Here is a 25,302-nt window from a genome sequence, read left to right on the forward strand (position 1 = left end):
AGGATCAGTGAGGGGAGCAATCACACTGATGAAACCCCGACAACAGTTCGAGTGGGAAACACCAAATGGTATGTTTTGCATTTCTTTTTGTGAAGCTGATACACAGTGACCGCAAAATAATGTATAGAATAATTATCATTTAATATGCTATCATCGGTTTCACTCTGCCAACCGACAAATATGAATGGGATTAGAGCAGGGGTCCCCAACCTTTTTTGCACCACGGACCGGTGTGATTTGGGTGTTTTTTTCACGGACCGGTGTCCCTCTTTTACATTCAGTTGGACTCTCAATGTTATCCAATGGTGCTAAAAAAATATTTACATCACATACATGTGCAACACGGAAATGGCGTAAATTAACGCTTAACGACACGGCGAAGTCGTTAAGTGAGAGGGCTACGTGCAGTTGTTGTGTGCGCCAAACATGGCAAACGTAAGTTAATATTTCTTTCTTTAAAGAAAGTTTGTAGTGTGTACTTAGGAATCGCTGCATTTGCGGTCCTTTTTAACGTTACGCGCATGCCAACTTTGTCAGAACACTGGCAATGTGCGGCAGAAAAATACAGCAAATATAAAATAGCATTTGTTTTTAACCCCGTCGTGTTAAGTGCGGGGAAAAAATACAACTCACCCGCTGAATCAGTGGGAGGGCTGAGTTTGTTTCGTTGAGACGAGATGGTCCCGAGATGGGAGACTGAGAGAAGCTAGCTAGCATCACAAATACAAGATGTTGGAAATTGTAGCACAGTTTTCAGCGCGCTCCTAGCGATGTCAGGATATTCCGAAATGACTTTAATCCAGAACTTCGGTAGAGTTGTGGTCTCAAATGTACATTTAAGTCGCCGTGATTTGCGATCTCTACAAGCTGATATTCCTGTTCCACAGACATGCTCGAATCACTCGATTTATTCACATACGGGTCACGAATTTCCTCCTTCGCAGTTCGTGGGTCTTAAGTGATTGGGAAGTAGCATACATTTTGTTTTCTTTGAGGTTGTAGGCACATCTTCTGGCTCGTCAGGTTCCCGTTTCCCTGTAAAATTTCAAAATTAGCCCTCTTAGCACTGACGAACTTTACTCATTGTCTGCGTAGTCCAGCTCTTTTTCTCGCGTTCGGGAACTCATGGGTACTACATTGCGACAAATGGCTATTTGTAAACCACATAGCATGACAGGTTTGAACCATTTTAGCGATTTTTTTGATAGAACAGGAACGCAACTCTCTCGTCGATAAACAACGATGGCACCTGCCTCGACCTTTTGTTTCCTTGTTATGGAGTCTCCGCCCCATTCGGCTGTTTCCGGAACACTTTCGGAAATGTTTGTCATTTTCGATCTATTTTTGATAATTGCTCATTAATGTGATTGATTTTTTTGTTAACTTTATAAATATTTGTTATCTTGGCACATAATGGTTCGATTGATGTCTCACACCCCCCTTTGCGTTTTCATACCCTTTAAAAATAGTTCGGGGGCTTAATGCGCCATGAATCTGTTATGGCAGCATATAGACATTGTTTTATCAAACAACAGTTGTTTTGGCTTAAAATACAGCAGTTTCTTTTAAAGAGGAGTGCAAGAGCAGAAACTGCTTTTTCAGTCTTGTCTGTGTTTTCTGCCATACATTTTTTTTCATAAAACTGAATTTTTCTATCCAGACGGAAGAGGCACAATTTAAATATAATAAAGTTATACAGGCCATCTTTGAGTGATCTTCGAGTAAAATTCAAGTATCTCAAGGCCGGGCCGAGTGTCCTTTTCTTTGGAAATCAAAATATGGACACCCTATCGTTACTCCTACCTGCCCCCTGTGATGGTACACATCGGGATTGCATGCGTCGATCTCTGCTGCCATGTTGAAGTGCTTTCTGGAAAGCAAGCGTTCGTGAGTCTGGTTGTACAGGCTCCCACGCTTGATGAGGGCGTTGGCACGCAGCTGCGGACAACCATGGAGAAGAAAATGAATGAGCAGGTATATAAGGAAGCATTTTAAATAGGATTTTCCCCAGTGCTTTATCAGGCTGGTAGGCCACCATGCTTAGATCTTGGGGCTTTGGGTAGATTTAGTGTCTCTGCCTACTAGCAGAAGTGTGCCATTATATAACAACACTCTTGAGTTATAAAGTGTAGCAGTCCGCGTTTATCGTGGACTGTCAAAGCGTAATAGTGCTAGCATTCCCGCGGCATCGTTTGTGAGAAGACGAGCTAATCACCAGTATAGGCTGACAACATGTTTTATGATAATACAGAAGAAGAATTTAAGGCTAACTTTTTTTTTGTTATTAATAAACAGCCACATTTTGCTTAGACGAAGTTGCTATACTAGCGAGCCACTTGCTGTGTTCGTGAGGCACTATCGGATTTTATTGCTAAAGAGGACTAATGATTTCTACCACGACATAAGAACAAGTTAAGGCTAGCCATGAGTAGTTTTAGAGATTTAAAAAGAAAGGACATCCACATTATGTTACAACGAAGCTGCCATGGTAGCGCTAGCACTTACAGCCTTTAACTCCGAGTTACTATGGAGATTTTAAAGCGCCTACGACAGTAAAAAAAGTTTAAATAGCAATATTATGTGAATTAGAATCATTTTGAGACGATTCGACTATATACACAACCATTTGGCAAAGTGCAAATGACGAGGAATTAAATCTTTTAATCCGCCGTTTAGCCACGCCTACCATTAAAGGGCTCTAGCGTCCACAACAGGAGGATGACGTCGGCGGGGTCATGGTTTCATCTGATTTAGAATTCAGTCCATAGAAGAGGAATTTTTCAGAAAGGAAAATGTGACGAAGAGAGTAGCAAAATGTCATTGTTTCTACTTCAATATTTTTACAGGATATTCTTTTTATCCAAGTATTTTTTCCCAATTGCTAAATAAATGGCGTGGTCTTTACAAATAACAGTCTTGTGCTAAATGAATATGAAATAATAAAAATGCACTTATTCAGGACGACATGGCAAAATTACTCCATAATGGTCAAAACTGTCGACTTCACCTTTACCGTCGCACCTCCCGAACGATATTTTATGACACCTAAATCGTGCTTCTGTCATTTCCCTTCCCTGGCTTTGGAGAATGTAAACAATGGGAGGCGTGACAGCTAGCAGACATGCTAACCCAAACCGAGTGATGTTTCAAAGTCTTCAAAGTGGAAAATCACACATAACTAGCCCGGAACATTTGACATGACGACTGGCATGTCGATCGTCAACGCTGATCGGCCAACCGCCCGGCGGAGAGCAATTTACAGCTCGTTCCCCGGAGGAGGGTGGCTGCAGTTGTTGTGCAGCTAACGTGCAGCTAATGTGCATGAGGAGAGCTTTTTACATGCCTATCAATGATCAAACATAAGTAGTCCTTTATTTAAAGAAAGTTTGTAGTGTTTACTTTGTAATCGCTGTATTCGCGGCTATTTTTAACACAAAGTTGCAATTTCTGATCGGTCGGAAAATTTGACAGAACACCGGGAACATAAAGAGGGCAGTAAGCCGAGTAGACTATAGCCTAACCGATAAAATGCAAGCCACCTACATATTAAAATGATCCCAGTATTTGACATAATACAGAAAACGATGTTTACTCACTTCCTCAATATCCACCGATAAATGGGAACCTTTTGAAACCCCAAAAAGGCGCACACGTTTCTCTCTCATACAGCAAGAGTTTTCTGCAGCCGTTTGGCTGGCGTGATGCGAAAAATAAACGTATTAATCCGCAAAATCAGCCGAATCCTTAGTCCTTCCCATACAACAGTACGGCTGTATAGTGAAGAGGACTCCTTCTACCGTACACGTCACAGCGCCCTCTTTCTCAACTCGAGACTGTTGCCAGAAGTCACTCATTTTCGTGGCGCGGGATTCAAAAAACTAAATAAATATAGCGATCGCTTCCACATACATCCAAGCGGTCCATTTCATTCAGGACTAGGGTTGTCCCGATCCGATATTTGGCTCGGATGGACTGCCGATATGCGCAAAAAAATGCGCATCGGTATCGGGTCGGCCGACACGGATATATTCCGATCTAGACCACCGATACAGTTTTTTTGTGAATTCCGGTCCGGGTTTCCCAGCGCACCGATTTACATAATACATTCCAGTTTTTTGCTTTGGTTTCCCTAAAATCCGGTCCGCATTTTAAGGCACACCTTCAGCACACTAGCATTACCGTCTCCCAATTTACCTCCGTGGCATCTCCTACATTATGACTGCAATGTAAGTTTAAAGTTAATCGGTAAAAATGTCAGCTGTCACCTGAGCATCTTGAAATGCTTGTCTTTGTCCCCATCATGCTGGGACTGCATCCAGGGCAAACAGCTGAAGGGAATGTGTAGAATAGATGGAGATGGAGCAACAAAGTGTGGAGAAGATTGGAGAGTAGAAGCCATTTTTGGTTTAAAATGGTATTATTTGCACTGATTTTTTTAAAGCCTTGTTACAGTTGTTCAAGAGCAGAGAACTGATGCTGAGTTAATTGTTTATTTTCCACTGAGGTTGTTTGTGTGTTTTGCTTTCTTAAGACCGTTTACAATATTATTTGCACGTTTTACTGACTGAATATGCCATTTCTGTTTGTTATTTATTATGTTTTGTGTTTATCACTGAATAAAAAGGTCAGTTTCTTGTTACCAACCATTGTGTGTTATTCAAACTCGCCTAATTCAGCTGGGTAGTTGTTATCAAGAGTACTAAAACCATTTTCAACATGAGTCTGACACAGAGGTTGCGCTAGACTTTTTCGTTGTCTGTCATTTTGACTGACAGGGTCATAAAAATCCGGTCATAATCTATTTTTACCCGTCACTTAAATTTTTAATAATGACATATTCACGAGTATTTAGTTTTCATTCATTTTTAATTAATATTCTGTCCGAACAAGCTTAACAGAGAATCCACACCGTGCCATCCCACATCAAGCAGATGAATATGTAACTTTTTCTCCGCAGTGACAAAAACAGCTGACCGTGGCCCCAGTAGGTAGGCTACGAGCCGACCTAAGTATAGCTTTAGCTTTTTTATCGACGCGACTGAGAATGACATTCTCCTGTTTCAACAAGCTATCCTTTACCATCAGCCCTGTCTTTCTTATATATCCTCTGGTTGTCCTACGTCTCTTACCGTTCTTGGGGGTAATTTAGTTAGCTTTGTGTAGCGATCGCAAATGCTACTCAGTGACGGCCAACGAACACTTGTATTTTTTTCATTGATAACCTATCTTAATCCTATAATTTATTTACACTTCCCATTTACTAAAGTTGTTTTTTTTATATATATAACAGAAACGGTAACAGTGGCAGTCAAATACCATTGTAATTCTTTTCAGAAGCAGTACGGCACAACGTTACGCTAAAAATAAGTTAAAAATATAAAAATGGCTTACCTCTTTGACCTCTGAAAGACCATGCCAACCCAACATAATGTTTACTGCATATGAAACGTGAATGGATTCGCCGAGCTGGTGTTAAAGTCCGCGCAAGTTGATTCGGTCTTCACATTTTTTCCTCCCTAGTTTTTGGTTCCGGAAAAGTATGAAGAAAACATCCTTCATGTGTCGTAATGTCGAGAGTCGTTTCTACAAGTTCCAAAATGCAATGCGCGATGCATGATTTTTGAAAGATTACCGGAGAAAAGTAGCACTTTTTACGTTGGGTCTATGCGAGGGTGGGTCTATAATGTCCCACTACGGCTTTACTTCCGGTTTACAATGCGACGTCACGGTCTAAAAATAGCCTGCGTGCGGTACGCCATTGCGTGCCCGCTTGTGCATTATCAAATGTCTCGAGTGGGATTGCTGCAGAGGCTGTCCTTCATCCTCCACTGCATCAGTCCCTCTTTTTTCACCTCTTTTATCAACACCATCGTCGTTTTGGGGCTTTATGAAGAAACTTCGGACACTCAGTTGCCTTGACATTTTTCCAAGTAAGGCCAACGACGTCATGCATCAAGAGAGACAATAGCTAATTAATATGCTCACTCGCCGCCCTGTGGTCTGGAGTGTGAATTACAACCTGTCAAAATGACTGATGGACTTCAGTTTTTTCCGTCACCGTTTTAAAAAACCGGTCAATGACGGAAAATATTCGGTTAACGCGACCCCTGGTCTGACAACTACGTAAGGAGGCAAAATAACTTTAATACGTGCTCAGATTGGCCGGTATTGGTATTGGCCAGTATCAGTATCGGATCGGAAGTGCAAAAACCTGGATCGGAACATCCCCATTCAGGAGCATAAAATACCGCGTGTATTATGAAATAAACATGCTTTTTTGTGTAACAGGCAGTGTAAATGTGATTTTTATGATCTTCATGTGATGTAAAGCACTTTGAATTGCCTTGTGTTGAATTGTGCGATATAAATAAATTTGCCTTGCCTTTTGTGGTTTCAGGCTGGCTATATAAAAAAAAAAAAAAAAACAGTATGGACAAAAACAGTACGACTTGTGACACCAGTTGGCTGTATATGAATGACAAGAACATAGCATATTAAGGAGAAGGATGCCACTTGACATGATTTAATTTGAATAACAGATTTTTGGTTATTGAAATCTTTCAGTGAACCGTATTTCTACATAGAAAACCTCATATTAAAACACAGACACCTGCGGCTTATAACATAGTGCATTTTTTTTTCTCAAATTTTGGATAGTGAAGCTCTAGGTGCGCTCTGTAGTGCCGAATTTACGGTAATCAGGGCATCGATAGTGAAAGCTGACGGCAACCCAGCTCACTCCCAACCCTGTACATGCCACCATCCTTAAAGTGCATATGACACGAAAAAGCATGTTTATATCATAATACACGCGGTATTTTATGCCCCTGAATGATATGGAGCGCTTGGATGTGTGTGGAAGCGATCGCTATATTTATTTAGTTTTTTGAATCAGCGCCATGAAAATGAGTGACTTCCGGGTTCGGTCTTGCATTGAGGAGGAGGGCGCTGTGACGCGTACGGTAGAAGACGTCCTCTTCACTATACAATGTATTGTTGTGTATGAGGACGAAGGATTCAGCTGATTTTGCGGATTAATACGTTTATTATTTGCATCACGCCAGCCAAACGGCTGCAGAAAAATCATTCTGTATGAGGGAGAGGTGTATGCGCCCTTTTAGAGTTTCAAAAGGTTCCCATTCACCAGGGATATTTACTGTGGGACCATTGGACTTGCATCTTGTTTTGTATTATGTCGAATACGAATACAGCGATTACAAAGTAAACACTACAAACTTCTTTTAAATAAAGGACTACTTACGTTTGATCATTGATAGGCATGTAAAAAGCTCTCCTGGTGCTCATTAGCAGCACGTTAGCTGCACAACAACTCCAGCCACCCTCCTCTGGGGAATGAACAATCGACAACTCAGTCATCATGTCAAATAATCCAGGGGAGTTATGTGTGATTTTCCGCTTCGAAGACTTTGAAACATCACTCGGTTCGGGTTAGCATGTCGGCTAGCTGTCACGCCTTTTGGTTTGTTTACATTCTCCGAAGCCGGGGAAGGGAAATGACATACATTATGTCCGATTTAGGTGTCATAAAATATCGTTCGGGATGTGCCACAGTAAAGGTGAAGTCGACAGTTTTGACCATTATGGAGTAATTTTGCCATGTCGTCCTGAATAAATGCATTTTTATTATTTCATATTCCATTTAGCACACGACTGTTATTTGTGTCATGACCATGCCGTTTATTTGGCAATTGGGGAAAATACTTGGATAAAAAGAATATCTTGTAAAAATATTGAAGTAAAGAGACAGAAACAATGACATTTTGCTGCTCTCTTCGTTGAGTTTTCCTCGTTGTGAATAGTTTCCCCTCGACGGGCTGACTGGTCCATCTCAAGCCATTTATATAGCTATTGGGGATAAAAATACTTGGATAAAAAGAATATCCTGTAAAAATATTGGAGTAAACGCTCACATATCTTCAACAGCGCCGATGAAGCCGAACACTTCGTTAAGAAAATTCAGTCGGATGACCAACCAGACTGAGGTATGGATGAACAGATGACACCGTGGAAAGGTGATCTAAAACTACTGTTGGAATACTAATTTGATATCCTGAGGCTGTAGAGACATGAGTGGAGTTCAGAGTGAAAGTTAATTTGTTACACAGTTCTGATTTCTCTCACTCCCCTGCTTATTGTTAAGGGACAATTTACTGATTTAATATACACTGTTCAACTAAGAAAATATGGAGGTCTCATCATTTGTTGAGCTGTTTTAAAAGATTTATTTGAATTACAGTAGCAGAGTAGTTAGATTTATTCTGTATTTTAAATTTTACATCAGCATAGCTATACTGTTCCTCACATGGTGTGGACCAGCTTTTTGCTTTCTGGAAGTCTAGTCAATAGAGGGGGGTAACACCTGATGGGAGAACATTCAGGTGGATTGATAATGGTTAGGGGAAATGGTTTTTTGTTCTTTGTTCTTTTTGTTTTGTTTGAAATTACTCAAGTGTTGGGGAAATTCCAAATCATTTACTTATATGTCCGTTGATCTAAAGGTCAAAATTACATCCTGGAACTGCAGAGGGCTACAAAAAGCAAAAAAAAATCAAACAAGTTATGAACAGGATTAAAACATTACAGTCTAATATAGTATTCCTTCAAGAAACCCATCTAACACAAGAAAATGAGCTCAAAGTAAGGAGGAGATGGAAAGGTAAAGTTTTATCAGCTCCCTTTACCTCTCAGGCAAGGGGTGTCATGATTTTGATTCACGATTCTATTCCACTACAGATTGTCAATGTTATCAAGGACAAGGCAGGACGATACCTGATTATTCAGGGAAGAATTCTCAGGGAACAATTCATTCTGATAAATATCTATGCCCCGAATACAGATGAACCCAAATTCTTCCAGAACTTATTTCTTACTATTGCTTCTTTGCCTGGTGCTTGTATTATGGCAGGCGACTTTAATTGCACTTTAGATCCACAGAAGGACAAAAGTACAGGAATAGATCAATCACATTCGAGAAGCAGAGGTGTAATTCATAATTTCATGAAAGAAATTAATCTAGTTGATGTTTGGCGAGCGGACAATCCCAATGGGAAAAAATATTCATGTTACTCCAGTACGCATCAGTCATATTCCCGTATAGATTTCTTTCTGGTTTCAGCACTACTAAGATGTAAAATAAAGAATGTTTCCTATGATGCCATTCTCCTGTCAGACCATGCCCCAACCTCCTTAGTCTATTATGATCCCAAATTGGTCAATGATATTCCTAAATGGAGATTTAAAACAAAATGGATGGCGGATACTGGCTTTGTTAATTTTCTAGATGAACAAATTAAATACTATTTTGAAACAAACAACAACAACAGAAACGTCAGGAAGTATTAGATGGGAAGCGTTTAAAGCCTTTATCAGGGGACAAATAATTAACATTACAAGCTCTAAAGCCAAAGAAACTTATATGAAAACAAAATCTTTAGAAACAAAAATTAAGAAATTGGAAGGAGAATACTACCAGTCAGGTTCTAAGGATACTCAACAAGAACTTTTCCAACTTAAAACACAATACAATGAAATATCTGCTACCAAAGCTTTATCAAGTTTACTACGACTTCAACAGACATTCTATGATCAAGGCGAAAAGCCTGGCAGAGTGCTCGCATGGCGCATCAAACAACTACAGAATGAAAGACTTATAAGCTCATTACAAAACGACAATAATGAAAATATTGTAGATCCAATTAAAATGAATGAAATCTTCACAAAATTTTATGAAAAGCTTTATAGCTCAAATATAGATCCAAATACAACTGAATTGAATAATTTCTTGAACAATATTCAAATTCCTAGGATATCAAACATAATTAAAGAAGAATTGGAGAAAGATATAACTTTGGCAGAATTATCTCTGGCTATTGACAACATTAGAGGAGGAAAAACCCCTGGACCGGATGGGATACCCATAGAGGTTTATAAAAAGTACAAACATAGACTGTTAACACCATTATTAGAAATGTTTAAAGAATCTTTTCATAATGGAATCCTCCCAACATCCTTAAGAGGAGCTTTAATCACGTTGCTGCCTAAACCAGGCAAACTGAATAACAAGTGTGAAAATTTTAGGCCAATCAGTCTATTAAATGTGGATTTTAAAATTTTGAGTAAAATAATAGCCAGGAGGCTTGAGAATATAATGCCAAATATTATTGACAAAGATCAAAATGGCTTTGTACAAGGTAGGCAAGGCTTCCATAACGTTAGGAGAATCTTAAATATATTACTCAAGGAAAAAGGAGCAACAGATACAGCATTACTGTCATTAGACGCTGAAAAAGCTTTCGATAGGGTCGAATGGCCCTATTTATTTGAAATTCTTAAACGTTTTGGCCTTGGAGAAAATCTTAATGGATAAAACTACTTTATACAGAACCATACGCTGAATCGTAATAAATCCAAAACTATTAAAATACAAAGAGGATGTAGACAAGGAGACCCCGTATCCCCTTTACTATTTATTATGGCTATAGAACCCCTGGCAATAGCAGTAAGAGCACACCAAAATATAACTGGTATAACAATTGGGCAACAGGAACACCGCCTGGCTCTATTTGCAGATGATATAATATTTCTTAAAAATATAGAAAAATCCATTCCTGAATTATTAGAACTTATTAACATATTTGGAAAATTCTCAGGATATAAATTAAATCAATCAAAATCATCAATAATGCTTTTAAATCCATTAGAAAGTAGAAGCCCCCCTAAAACTGCCACTCAATTTAAAACCGTAGATTGTTTTACATATCTGGGCATTCAAATTGTCCCACGCCTCGAAAATATTGCAGCCAGTAATTATGAACCATTAATTCAAGAAATTTCAAAGTCGCTGGATAGGTGGGCACCCATACCAATGTCACTAATAGGGAAAATAAACATCCTTAAAATGAACGTACTGCCTAAATTGTTGTATTGGTTTCTAAATATTCCACTTCCTCCTCCAAGTAGCCTGTTCACTCAGCTTAAAAAATTGTTAGGTTTTTGTGGAATAATAGACGGCCTCGGACTCGACTCTCACTATTGTACTTACCCTTTGATAGAGGGGGACTTAAGTGTCCTAACCCACTCTGGTATTACTGGGCAGCACAGCTGAGAGCAATGATGTTTCACTTCTCAGAAGGAGACGCTCCTCTGTGGAAGAAAATGGAGGAACTCCAACTAACTATGCCCCTTCCTACATACCTATACTCAGCAAGCACTAAAATCCTAAAAAAGAATACAAAAAATCCTATAGTAAAAAATATGATTACAGTGTGGCATCAAGTTAAAAAATATCTGGGAGAAACGTCCTCTCTCTCTCTGCCTTCAGCCCAATATGGAGAAATGAATCCTTCCCTCCAGGGAAAACAGATGGGGGATTTAAATCTTGGGCTTCCAAAGGACTAAGAAAAATAGGAGATCTTTACAACATGCAAAAGGTTCTGATGACATTTGGAGAAATAGTTGATAAATTTAATATACCACGTAATCACTTTTTTAAATATGTACAGTTGAGAAATTTCATCAGAACGCACCAAAATCAAATGCTATGCTTTCCCGAAATGTCTACCACAGAAAAACTAATGAATGATAATTGTTTAAAGTGCCTGTGACACGAAAAAGCATGTTTATTTCATAATACACGCGGTATTTTATGCTCCTGAATGATATGGACCGCTTGGATGTGTGTGGAAGCGATCGCTATATATATTTAGTTTTTTGAATCCCGCGCCAGGAAAATGAGTGACTTCCGGCTTCGGTCTTGCATTGAGGAGGAGGAGGGCGCTGTGACGTGTACGGTTGAAGACGTCCTCTTCACGCTACAGTGTACTGTTGTGTATGAGGACGAAGGATTCAGCTGATTTTGCGGATTAATACGTTTATTTTTCGCATCACGCCAGCCAAACAGCTGCAGAAAAATCATTTTGTATGAGGAAGAGGCGTATGCGCCTTTTTGGAATTTCAAAAGGTTCCCATTCACCGTGGATATTTACTGTGGGACCGTTGGACTTACGAGGAAGTGAGTAAACATCTTGTTTTGTATTATGTCAAATACGAATACAGTGATTACAAAGTAAACACTACAAAATTCCTTTAAATAAAGGACTACTTACGTTTGATCATTGATAGGCATGTAAAAAGCTCTCCTCATGCTCGTTAGCAGTTAGCTGTTAGCACGTTAGCTGCACAACAACTCCAGTCACCCTCCTCCCGGGAACGAACTGTAAATTGCTCTCCGCCGGGCGTTTTGCCGATCCGCGAAGACAATCGACAACCGGGTCGTCATGTCAAATAATCCAGGCTAGTTAAGTGTGATTTTCCACTTCGAAGACTTTGAAACATCCCTTGGTTCGGGTTAGCATGTCGGCTAGCTGTCACTCCTTCTGGTTTGTTTACATTCTCCGAAGCCGGGGAAGGGAAATGACATATGTCCGATTTAGATGTCATAAAATATCGTTCGGTAGGTGCGACAGTAAAGGTGAAGTCGACAGTTTTGACCATTATGTAGTAATTTTGCCATGTCGTCTTGAATAAATGGATTTTTATTATTTCATATTCCATTTAGCACAAGATTGTTATTTGTCTTGACCATGCCATTTATTTAGCAATTGGGGAAAATACTTGGATAAAAAGAATATCCTGTAAAAATATGGAAGTAAAGAGACAGAAACAATGACATTTTGCCGCCCTCTTCGTCGCGTTTTCCTCATTGTGAATAGTTTCCCCTCGACGGGCTGACTGGTCCTTCTCAAGCCATTTATATAGCTATTGGGGAAAAATACTTGGATAAAAAGAATATCCTGTAAAAATATGGAAGTAAAGAGACAGAAACAATGACATTTTGCCGCTCTCTTCGTCGCGTTTTCCTCATTGTGAATAGTTCCCCCTCGACGGGCTGACTGGTCCTTCTCAAACCATTTATATAGCTATTGGGGAAAAATACTTGGATAAAAAGAATATCCTGTAAAAATATTGGAGTAGAGAAACAATGACATTTTGCGGCTCTCTTCGTCGCGTTTTCCTCGTTCTGAACAATTCCCCCGCAATGGGCTGAATAGTAAAACCGATGAGCCCAGTCTCCCGCTGACGTCATCCACCTGTTGGGGACGCTAAAGCCCTATAATGGTAGGCGTGGCTAACCGGCAGATTAAAAGACTAATTTCTCGTCATCTGCACTTTGCTAAATTGTTGTATATAGTCGAATCGTCTCAAAATATGATTCTAATTCACATAATAATGCCATTTAAGACTTTTTTCTGGTGTCATATGCTCTTTAAGGAGGGGTTTAATTTCCAAAATGTATAAACGCCTGGTAGATGGAAGCACAGAATCATCTGCAGGACGACTGGGGGCATGGAGGGAGGACCTTGAGGAAGATCTCTCAGTGGAAAAGTGGGAAGAGGCATGTACTAAAGCACAACTGAGAACTACTAACACCCGCCTAAGACTACTGCAATACAATTGGTTGATGCGAACGTATATAACCCCAGAAAAACTTAACAGATATAACAGTGCTATACCAGATACTTGTATTAAGTGTGAAGAAGCAAAAGGTACATTTTTCCATTGTATTTGGCAATGTACAGAAATACAAACATTTTGGCAAGAAGTGAAACAATGTTTTCAAAATATTTTACAAATTCAAGTACCCTTAATTCCACAGCTGTTTTTATTAGGTTTATACCCAGATAAATTGAAGATTAAAAGGAATCAACGAGTATTTGTAGATTTAAGTATACTGACAGCAAAGAGAGTAGTAGCCCTCTCATGGAAGAACACCAGGAGACCAACACTGAGCAGGTGGTTATCTGAGTTATCTTCAACGCTCCCCTTAGAGAAAATTACCTATACAATAAAACACCAACAGCATCATTTTCATCAGATATGGGACCCCTTCATTTATTATGTGTCAAGAACAGATCTGTCATGTGTGATGGAAGAGCCCGGGGATATGTAAACAGTAGCCCTCTGCAGTAATCAATAGAATAGAAATGTGTGTGGGGGTCTATCTTTTCCCCACTTTTTGCAATACAGTGAATTGAAATGGACTAGAACTCATTATCTTGACCCCCAACCAAGAGACAGAGTAATTTGATGTGTTTGTGTTTGTTTAATACATGTTATTGTATTTTTGTTATGTTGTGGAAATAAATAAATAAAAAGACTGTTGGTAAAAAATATATATATATTGGAGTAGAGAGACTGAAACAATGACGTTTTGCGGCTCTCTTCGTCGCGTTTTCCTCGTTCTGAATAATTCCCCCTCAATGGGCTGAATAGTAAAACCGATGAGCCCAGTCTACCGCTGACGTCATCCACCTGTTGGGGACGCTAAAGCCCTATAATGGTAGGCGTGGCTAATCAACAGATTAAAAGACTAATTTCTCGTCATCTGTGCTTTGCTAAATTGTTGTATATAGTCGAATCGTCTCAAAATATGAATCCAATTCACATAATAATGCCATTTAAGACTTTTTTTCTCATGTCGTATGCTCTTTAAGTTTCCTGATATTACAACTAGTGATGCACGATAATACATTTTTCAACCGAGATCGATAACCGATAATTTCCTGCCCTTTCCACCCGATAACCGATAATGTCACGCCGATAATTCTATTCAAATATGTATGTAAACTTTTAAAGTATACAAAGATCAAATGTTACTGTGCAAAAATGTAATTTAGTGCTATTTTTTTCCAAATCAAATGTGAACAAGTAATAAATTCCAACATCTAAATAAAGACAGATTGTCTGACATTGTGTAATGGTAAGCTTTTGGCAACAATTACTTAAAGAGTAAACAATCAAGTTGCATAAAAATGCCTTTAAAAGTAAGCCGTTCCTAACATATATCACATTACTACACTGCAAAGACACCTTAAAACTAGCAGAATTGGACAAAACCGTTGATTGCGCACATTTGGAGGCTAAATCAAATACAGTGGTACCTCTACATACGAAGTTAATCCGTTCCAGGACCTTGTTTGTAAGTCGAAATGGTCGTATGTCGAGCAGGATTTTCCCATAGGAATACATTATAATTCCATTAATTCGTTCTACAGCCCAAAAACCTTCACTAAATCCTTAAAAAATACTGCTGGTACTATTACAAATGGCAATTACACATAGCAAAACAAACAAATTATAAATCAAAATCGGAATAATAATAATAATAATTCCTGTATTAATGTAACGAATCGGGTTCTAATGTGGCTGACGTTTTTTGCGGACCCGGAACGCACCGCGGGGCTGACGTGCCAGAGACAGACCGGTGAGCTTGAGTTTCACTTTCACTTTGAATGTTTTCTTGAGAATTGCGGCAGACAGGTGTTTTTGTTTTGAATAAGTTGTGAAATAAATGATAAAAATGTGGCGAAGTTGGCGATTTCTCTGTAGATGTTACCACAATAAGAATTTTCAGCTTAACTTATAAAGACTGGCGAACGATGGTCGGAGGAGGACCGTGGAGATGTATTGTTGAGCCATTTCACGGATGTCCACCCTACGCTCATATTTTTCTGTCATTTGCATCTTCATTTAGAAGGTAAGCGTCAACTTTTTCCTTGTTTCACCACCTATACCAACCTTTTCTGAAACCAGTGTTGATTTGTCACACAAGAAAATCCGCCGTCCATCCGTCTGCGGTGCTGCCATTGTCGTCGTATTTCGAGCATGTCGTCGGATGTAGAAACAAATGGCGAGTCAAATTTTACGTCGGATGTTGAAAAGTTCGTGTGTCGAAGCGATCGTATGTAGAGGTACCACTGTATACAATTATTGGATTGCATTATCGGTTTAGTTTCGTTTTATCTGCATTATCTGTGTGACGTCATTGCCATTTTTGCCATTATCGGCCGGTAATTATCGGTGACCGATATTATCGTGCATCTCTAATTCCAACCATTCATCCATCCATGGGATCCGGTGCTACTAGCAAGTGTACCTTGACGTTGGCTTCCTGCATATTGATGATGCGGTCCAAGTCGACACCAGCGTCCACTTCGTTGCGAGTCAACAGGTGAAAGGTGGCGCGCAGGAGCAGCGCCTCAGCCATGTAGCAGCCCTCCGAGTCCACCTCCTTAGTGCATTCGCTGATGATTTTGTCGTAGTCCTCCTCATCCATGTATTGCTTGGCTTTCAGGTAGCCCGAACTCAGGTGGTGACTGTTGGGAGAAATGTTTTTGTAACGAGTATGAGCAGTGTTGTTCAGAGCACCACTGAGGTGACAAAATAGTGGGCATATCAGGTAGATCATGTTTGGCTACTGGAGAGCAGCGGCAATGAATAATGACAAATTTGTTTGATTGAATGAAAAGTGTATTAAAGAAATGTGATACAGAGACATATTTCCAAAATCTGACTGTGTACACAATTTAAAGTTGATCAACAGAGAGAGGGGAAAAAAAAACAAAAAAGTTTGCTTTCCCCACCCCGACGTTCGTAAGTTACAGTCAACAGCATGAATGAATGCCTTCAGTTTTATGGAGATACAAGGTGGGTGTCCATTTGCGCTACTTGAATCATTACAAGTTGAATGGGTATTTGAAGTGCTTGACTTGAGTCGTGGGGAGAGAAAAACGGACTGCAGAGCCTCCTACCAGACCCTGACTTGTATTGAAGACAAGGAAAAAGGATCGTCAGGCTCCTGGCTCAAGTTCTAGCTCGCCATCCGTATGTTGGAGTGGTCCCAAGGCAGGGCAGGACCACCTGGCCTGCATGAACCAACCAACCCAGTTACAAAAAAGCAATACTATTCACATGTTAGCATTAGCATGTTAGCATTAGCATTTTAGCATTATCATGCTAACATAAAAATACACAATAACAAAACACCAAGACATGAAAACGCAATAGTATTCACTTGTTAGCATTAGCATGCTAACGTAACAAAATACAATAATAAAGCACCAACAGACAAAAATCGCATGAACCCATAAAGTAGTGTAAGTTAGCATGGTGGCTAATCCGCTAACAACGGATGGAAAAAAATTCAGACTCACCGGTTCACTTGGATGTAGTTGAGCACACACACACTAAACAGGTCTCCAAAACAATTAAAAAGGTCTGTGGCCTATACTGCGAACGGAGTTCAACCTCCCCAGAAGGAATCCTGCTTACCAGCGGGTAACCGGAGTTGACAAATCCTGGTTATCTAGTTTGTGGTCAATCGGTGCTACGACGCCGATTATGAGGTTGATTAGTCGAACCTACAGTGCCTTGCAAAAGTATTCGGCCCCCTTGAACCTTGCAACCTTTCGCCACATTTCAGGCTTCAAACATAAAGATATAAAATTTTAATTTTTTGTCAAGAATCAACAACAAGTGGGACACAATCGTGAAGTAGAACAAAATTTATTGGATAATTTAAACTTTTTTAACAAATTGAAAAGTGGGGCATGCAATATTATTCGGCCCCCTTGTGTTAATACTTTGTAGCGCCACCTTTTGCTCCAATTACAGCTGCAAGTCGCTTGGGGTATGTTTCTATCAGTTTTGCACATCGAGAGACTGACATTCTTGCCCATTCTTCCTTGCAAAACAGCTCGAGCTCAGTGAGGTTGGATGGAGAGTGTTTGTGAACAGCAGTCTTCAGCTCTTTCCACAGATTCTCGATTGGATTCCGGTCTGGACTTTGACTTGGCCATTCTAACACCTGGATATGTTTATTTTTGAACCATTCCATTGTAGATTTGGCTTTATGTTTTGGATCATTGTCCTGTTGGAAGATAAATCTCCGTCCCAGTCTCAGGTCTTGTGCAGATACCAACAGGTTTTCTTCCAGAATGTTCCTGTATTTGGCTAAATCCATCTTCCCGTCAATTTTATCCATCTTCCCTGTCCCTGCTGAAGAAAAGCAGGCCCAAACCATGATGCTGCCACCACCATGTTTGACAGTGGGGATGGTGTGTTCAGGGTGATGAGCTGTGTTGCTTTTACGCCAAACATATCGTTTTGCATTGTGGCCAAAAAGTTAAATTTTGGTTTCATCTGACCAGAGCACCTTCTTCCACATGTTTGGTGTGTCTCCCAGGTGGCTTGTGGCAAACTTTAAACAAGACTTATTATGGATATCTTTGAGAAATGGCTTTCTTCTTGCCACTCTTCCATAAGGGCCAGATTTGTGCAGTGTACGAGTGATTGTTGTCCTATGGACAGACTCTCCCACCTCAGCTGTAGATCTCTGCAGTTCATCCAGAGTGATCATGGGCCTCTTGGCTGCATCTCTGATCAGTTTTCTCCTTGTTTGAGAAGAAAGTTTGGAAGGACGGCTGGGTCTTGGTAGATTTGCAGTGGTCTGATGCTCCTTCCATTTCAATATGATGGCTTGCACAGTGCTCCTTGAAAGGTTTAAAGCTTGGGAAATCTTTTTGTATCCAAATCCGGCTTTAAACTTCTCCACAACAGTATCTCGGACCTGCCTGGTGTGTTCCTTGGTTTTCATAATGCTCTCTGCACTTTAAACAGAACCCTGAGACTATCACAGAGCAGGTGCATTTATACGGAGACTTGATTACACACAGGTGGATTCTATTTATCATCATCGGTCATATAGGACAACATTGGATCATTCAGAGATCCTCACTCAACTTCTGGAGTGAGTTTGCTGCACTGAAAGTAAAGGGGCCGAATAATATTGCACGCCCCACTTTTCAGTTTTTTATTTGTTAAAAAAGTTTAAATTATCCAATAAATGTTGTTCCACTTCACGATTGTGTCCCACTTGTTGTTGATTCTTGACAAAAAAATTAAATTTCATATCTTCATATTTGAAGCCTGAAATGTGGCGAATGGTTGCAAGATTCAAGGGGGCCGAATACTTTTGCAAGGCACTGTATGTCAACCCAGTCAGAGTTACTTCACATCTACTAGTGATAAACTCATTCCAATTCACACTGGAAGCTTGTTTTTATGTTAATTAGTTGTTTGTAGAATATCTTAGAATGATTTCCTGACCAATGTATCGATAATCGTTGTATCGCTATATCGTCAGATCGTCGTTATCGTGAGCTTTGTATCGCAAATCTTATCGTGAGGTACCAAGATGTTCCCACTCCTAGTTAGAGGAATGTGAAATTTCCGATTCTTAGATTATTCGCCGATGATTCGGCCATGGAAGATTCCAGAAAGATTCACAAACATCTAAATTCTAATTATTTATTTATGTCAGGTAAAGCGGAACAAAAACACAGCGTTAAGGACGCAACAATAATCGGTTTTATATTGAACCGTTCGATATGCCCTCTTCGATTCAATACGCAAAAACATTCGATCCAAACAAAAAGCTCCCAAAAAATGTATTTTCCCAACTTTTTTTTTTGTCCAGCGCATATGTTTATTTCATATTTTCCGCAGTATTTCATGCTCCTGAATGAAATGGACCGCTTGGATGTGTGTGGAGGCGATCGATATATTGTTTTTTGAATCCCGCGCCATGAAAATTTGCGACTTCTTGGATTGACGAGGATTCCGAATGTGACGTCAGCGGGATAGTCATCTTCAATATACAGTGGGGCAACAAGGTATTTAGTCAACCACTAAGTGTGCAAGTTCTCCCACTTGAAAATATTAGAGAGGCCTGTAATTGTCAACATGGGTAAACCTCAACCATGAGAGACAGAATGTGGGGGAAAAAAAAAATAACAGAAAATCACATTGTTTGTAAGGCTGTCGCAATATGCAATAATTCCATTTATCGCACGGTAAATAAAAATGAAGGCGATAATTTTTCCGCTGCGATTTATCGCCCGTGCGGCTGACGTGCTGTTAAAAGTTCGGCTTCCTTGTTACCAACTACGCAAAATGCATTTTAGTTCTGTTTTTAGTTTAGTGCAGTTTAAGTTTAGTGCAGGTGGGGAAAAAAAGAGAAAAGGTGACGCTTACCATTGAAATGAAGACGTTAATGACAGCAAAATGCAAATGTGCATCCATGAACTGGGTCGTAGAATGCCGATCTCGGCCGGCGGTCCCCCTCCGTTCGCCAGTCTTTATAAGTTAAGGTGACAGTTCTTATTGCGGTAACATCGCCTAAGAAATCGCCAGCTTCGTCAGGTTTCAAATCATTTATTCCATCAACTCGCCGAGTTTCCACTGCTGTTGACGCCAGGATCGAAACAGAAAGTAAAATAGCGCTCTCCTGCTCACCGTCAGGCCCGCGGTGCGTTCAGGTACACTAAAAAAAAGTCCGCCACATTACGCGGTGCGTTCAGGTACACTAAACAAAGGCCGCCACATTAGAAGCCGATTCGTTACATAATTACAGGTACTGTACGGTATTATTGTTATTATTGCTATTATTATATTATTGTTATTCTGATTTTTATTCATATTTTATTTGTTTTGCTCTTTGTAATTGCTATTTGCAATAGTAACAGCAGTATTTATTTAGGATGTAGTGTGGGTTTTTGGGCTGTGGAACGAATTATTGGAATTATAATGTATTCTTATGGTAAAATCCTGCTTGACATACGACCATTTTGACTTACAAACAAGCTCCTGGAACGAATTAACTCCGTATGTAGAGGTACCACTGTATTACACATGAAACGCCATAGCAGAAGCTATGAGGGGAAACGTTTTCATTTGCCTAGATCAGGGGTGGGCATTACGTCGATCGCGATCGACCAGTCGATCGCAACGCTAGTGTGGGTAGCTCGCAGCATCAAAAAAAAAAAAAGTTTTTTTTTTTTTTTTTTAAATGTACATAGTTGATTATGTTATGTGAGCAAACATAATTTACCGTCCATTTTTTATTTATATTTTTTTAAATGTACAGCTATTTGTGTTTTGTGAGCAACATATTTTTTGTAGTTCACCCTCCTCTCTTAAGGTAGATCGCGGGAGGTTGTCTCATTTAAAAGTAGATCTTGGAGCAAAAAAACATTGAGCACCCCTGGCCTAGATGCTTAAATTATTAAGTGGAATTTTATTTTTCTTAAAAAAACACATTTTATTTCTTCTGTGTTTCTGTGCAGTATTAATATTGTTGTCTTTTCCTAAAAAGTATTTTGGAATTTAAGAGTAAACATTTATTGCGTTTAAATGGGTGTACATGATCTATTAATATATACTGTATTCTCACAGTGTTATTGTATTTTTTTTTTAATGGGGGGGGGGGTGCAATAATATCGCATATCGCAATAATTTATGAAATAATTTATCGCACACTAAAATTTGTTATCGCGACAGGCCTAATTGTTTGATTTTTTTAAATAATTTATTTGCAAATCATGGTGGACAATAAGTATTTGGTCAATACCAAAAGTTCATCTCAATACTTTGTTATGTTGTACCCTTTGTTGGCAATAACGGAGGCCAAACGTTTTCTGTAACTCTTCACAAGCTTTTTACACACTGTTGCTTGTATTTTGGCCCATTCCTCCATGCAGATCTCCTTTAGAGCAGTGATGTTTTGGGGCTGTCGTTGGGCAACACGGACTTTCAACTCCCTCCACAGATTTTCTATGGGGTTAAGATCTGGAGACTGGCTAGGCCACTCCAGGACCTTGAAATGCTTCTTACGAAGCCACTCCTTTGTTGCCCTGGCTGTGTGTTTGGGATCATTCGTCATGCTGAAAGACCCAGCCACGTCTCATCTTCAATGCCCTTGCTGATGGAAGGATATTTTCACTCAAAATCTCTCGATACATGACCCCATTCATTCTTTCCTTTATACTGACCAGTCGTCCTGGTCCCTTTGCAGAAAAACAGCCCCAAAGCATGATGTTTCCACCCCCATGCTTCACAGTGGGTATGGAGGTCTTCGGATGCAATTCGGTATTCTTTCTCCTCCAAACACAAGAACCTGTGTTTCGACCAAAAAGTTCTATTTTGGTTTCATCTGACCATAACACATTCTCCCAGTCCTCTTCTGGATCATCCAAATGCTCTCTAGCGAACCGCAGACGGGCCTGGACTAGGCCTGTCGCGATAACAAACTTTAGTGTGCGATAATTTTTCTCATAAATTATTGCGATATTATTGGGCCCCCAATTTTTTTTAAACCAATTTACAAAAACACAGTGAGAATACAGCATATATTAATAGATCAAGTACACCCATTTAAACACGATAAATATTTACTCTTAAGTTCAAAAATACTTTTTAAGAAATCACAACTAAAAACAATAGACCATGCCTCTTAAGTAAAAAAAAAAAAAAACAATATTGATACCGCACAGAAACACAGAATAAATATAATGTGTATAAAAAAAAATTGCACCTGAATTTTTCTTTAACTAATTAACTAACCTAATAACTTTTAGGCAAATGAAAACTTTTACCGTCATAGCTTCTGCAATGGTGTTCCATAGGGATGCAACGATACAGTTAAGTCATGGTTCGGTACGATTTTTGATACGGGGGACACGATTTTTGAGCCGATTCAATACATTTAATGCTCTGTAAAAAAAATAACAATTATATTTTTGTTTCGTTTTTTTGGTGTGTTTTTTTTTTTTGTTAACGAGCAAAAATTAAATTGCCATCATATAAACATGCATTTTAGTGCATAATATTTTTGTGCTTACTTCTTACTGATCTGAAAAAAATTTGTATGAAAGTGCTGAGAACAATCTTTACTGTTTGTAAAGTGAGGGAGGGCACACTGTTGATTGATACAGCTCTCTGAGTAGCTAGGTTTACTACATGAGCAAGACATCCTATTTGTGGTCCGAATCCATCTGTGTCACGTACTGAATTAACAATATTTGCAACATTATCTATAGTCACTGGTATGGATTGATTTGGCCTTCTTAACTTCCATTCAGTCATGACAGTTTAGAATTCATCGATGTAGTATATGGACTACATGTCCCATAATCACTCTGGGCTCACGTAGCCAATGGCATGGAACGTAGCACATGTAGTTTGCCATTTCATGATATCTAGTGTCTGCGCGCATTAAGAAAGTTAGCAAGCGCCGCTGAAGTCACGTCTGCACATTACTACACAGCACCAGCAAATGTCAAAATGACTTTCATAAACAGGACGAGTTTGAAGGAGCTGTTCGTTGTCAAAGCGAGGTTGTCCGTAGCAGCCAGGTCGGTAACAATGTTTTGGCGGACTTCGTCGTAAATATCCGGCGTTGTGCTCCTGACGGAGCGCCCACACGTCAACAACACCGGCGCGCCATAGATGGTCTACAGTCACCCCGGAGGACTGACGCGGCCGGTATACGTTGAACAATAGGATATAATGGGAACGATTGGCTCCGGCGCTAGTTTTTGCCGGACCTGGAACGAAGATGCATTTTGCGCAGTTGGTAACGAGGAATCCGTACTTTTAACAGCACGTCTGCCGCACGCGCGCACGCACGTGCACGCGAGGCGATAAATCGCAGCGGAAAAATTACCGCCTTCATTTTTATTTATCGCGCGATAAATGGAATTATTGCATATTGCGACAGGCTTAGCCTGGACGTGTACTGGCTTCAGCAGGGGGACACATCTGGCAGTGCAGGATTTGAGTCCCTGGCGGCGCATTGTGTTACTGATAGTAGCCTTTGTTACTGTGGTCACAGCTCTCTGTAGGTCATTCGCTAGGTTCCCCCATGTGGTTCTAAGATTTTCGCTCACAGTTCTTGTTATCATTTTGACGCCACATCTTGCATGGAGCCCCAGATCGAGGGAGATTATCAGTGGTCTTGTATGTCTTCCATTTTCTAATAATTGCTCCCACAATTGATTTCTTTACACCAAGTGTTTTACCTATTGCAGATTCAGTCTTCCTAGCCTGCTGGAGGTCTACAATTTTGTTTCTGGTGTCCTTTGACAGCTCTTTGGTCTTGGCCACAGTGGAGTTTGGAGTGTGACTGACTGAGGTTAGACTAGAAAAGGTTAGACCTCTTTGACAGCCAGAAATCTTGCTTGTTTGTAGGTGACCAAATACTTATTTTCCACTCTAATTTGCAAATAAATTCTTTAAGAATCAAACATTGTGATTTTCTGTTTTTTTTTTTTTCCATATTCTGTCTCTCATGGTTGAGGTTTACCCATGTTGACAATTACAGGCCTCTGTAATCTTTTCAAGTAGGAGAACTTGCACAATTGGTGGTTGGCTAAATACTTATTTGCCCCACTGTATATAAAACTAGATGCGAAATGACAGACTCGGCGGCATTAGCATATGTATAGAGAACTAGATGCGAAATGACAGATTTGCCGGCGTTCATAAACGTCTCTGGAAGGCTCTGTTGTAGCCAACCTAATTAACTTTTTATCGAAAATACTCTTAAATTGGCAAAATCTTGACTTGAATCTATCCTTAAATGATGAAACAGTTTTAAAACTTCACATGTCGAAAGTAGACAAAAGGGAAATTATGGAATAACGGGAGCAATTTTGAAAACCAACAGTTGATTCACAACAGTAAATAGTTTAAAGCTGCCAATACAGACTGGGTACTTGAGATTTTTTTTATTAATGTTGTGAACTGTTAACATGTTACTTAAATAGTAGTTTGTTTAATAAGCCTGAGAGAATTTTTGTACAATTTTGGAACTAATGTACGAAGCATTAAAGGGTATATAGTGCCCTGGGAAAATTTTAATATTCCATCATTTATCCATAAACGCATGCCTTTTGTATTCATATCATGCCATTTCGTGTAATTACACACAAGAAAATGAGAGAAATTTGGCTCGATTGTCAAGCTAAAACGACCGGCGCCCGAGATCTGGTAGATTGTGTGCGTGACGTCACGACAAGTGAAGAGAGTGCCACCGGCCACTAGGGGGGCAGCGCCTGTCTGCATCAATAGAATTCCTCCTAGTGAGGGGAGAATTAGGGGTGTTTTGAGCTGTTTATGCTGATGCATTGTGTTCGTCCTGCACATATTCCAAGTTCCCTCATGAAGAAACACCCCTCGTTGTCAATAAAAGAGAATTCAAAATTGACAGTGAGGGGTGTTTCTTTAACAAGAAAAAGGCTCAGTGCTTTAATACTGAATGGCGGCGATGATGGCAGACAATTTTGTTTCTAGTTTCAGCGACGAATCCGACGTAGAAGGACGTAACGAATGTTCATCTAATGGTGACGAGGAGAGTTACAAAGCTTTAATCGGTTTTATAAGTTACCAGTTTGAGCCCAAACGAACGCCAATGATGCGTAATTAAACGGTCATTGAGGGGAGCAATGACACTGATGAAACATCGGCAGCAGATTGTGTGGGAAACACCAATGATTTGTTTTGCATTTCTTTCTGTGAAGCTGATACGCCGTGACTGCTAAATAAAGGAATGCATAGAATAATTATCATTTATTGCGCTATCATAGCTTTTCGCTCTGCCAACAG

The 25,302-nt window shown here is 39.8% G+C and overlaps 1 protein-coding gene across 2 annotated transcripts in view; it reads right to left on the reverse strand.

Annotated features, from left to right (window-relative positions):
• The window catches only part of LOC130913652 (mitochondrial import receptor subunit TOM70-like), a 78,784-nt gene that overhangs the window by 29,586 nt on the left and 23,896 nt on the right, over window positions 1-25,302 (reverse strand). For both annotated transcript variants that reach the window (XM_057832428.1, XM_057832429.1), the window contains 2 exons: window positions 15,956-16,175; window positions 1,804-1,938 (listed from right to left, as the gene is read on the reverse strand). In XM_057832428.1, the coding sequence (XP_057688411.1) occupies window positions 1,804-1,938; window positions 15,956-16,175 (355 nt within the window). The remainder of the gene's footprint in view (window positions 1-1,803; window positions 1,939-15,955; window positions 16,176-25,302) is intronic.

This window comes from Corythoichthys intestinalis, chromosome 3, assembly GCF_030265065.1.
Source record: "Corythoichthys intestinalis isolate RoL2023-P3 chromosome 3, ASM3026506v1, whole genome shotgun sequence".
Classification (NCBI taxonomy): Eukaryota; Metazoa; Chordata; class Actinopteri; order Syngnathiformes; family Syngnathidae; genus Corythoichthys; species Corythoichthys intestinalis.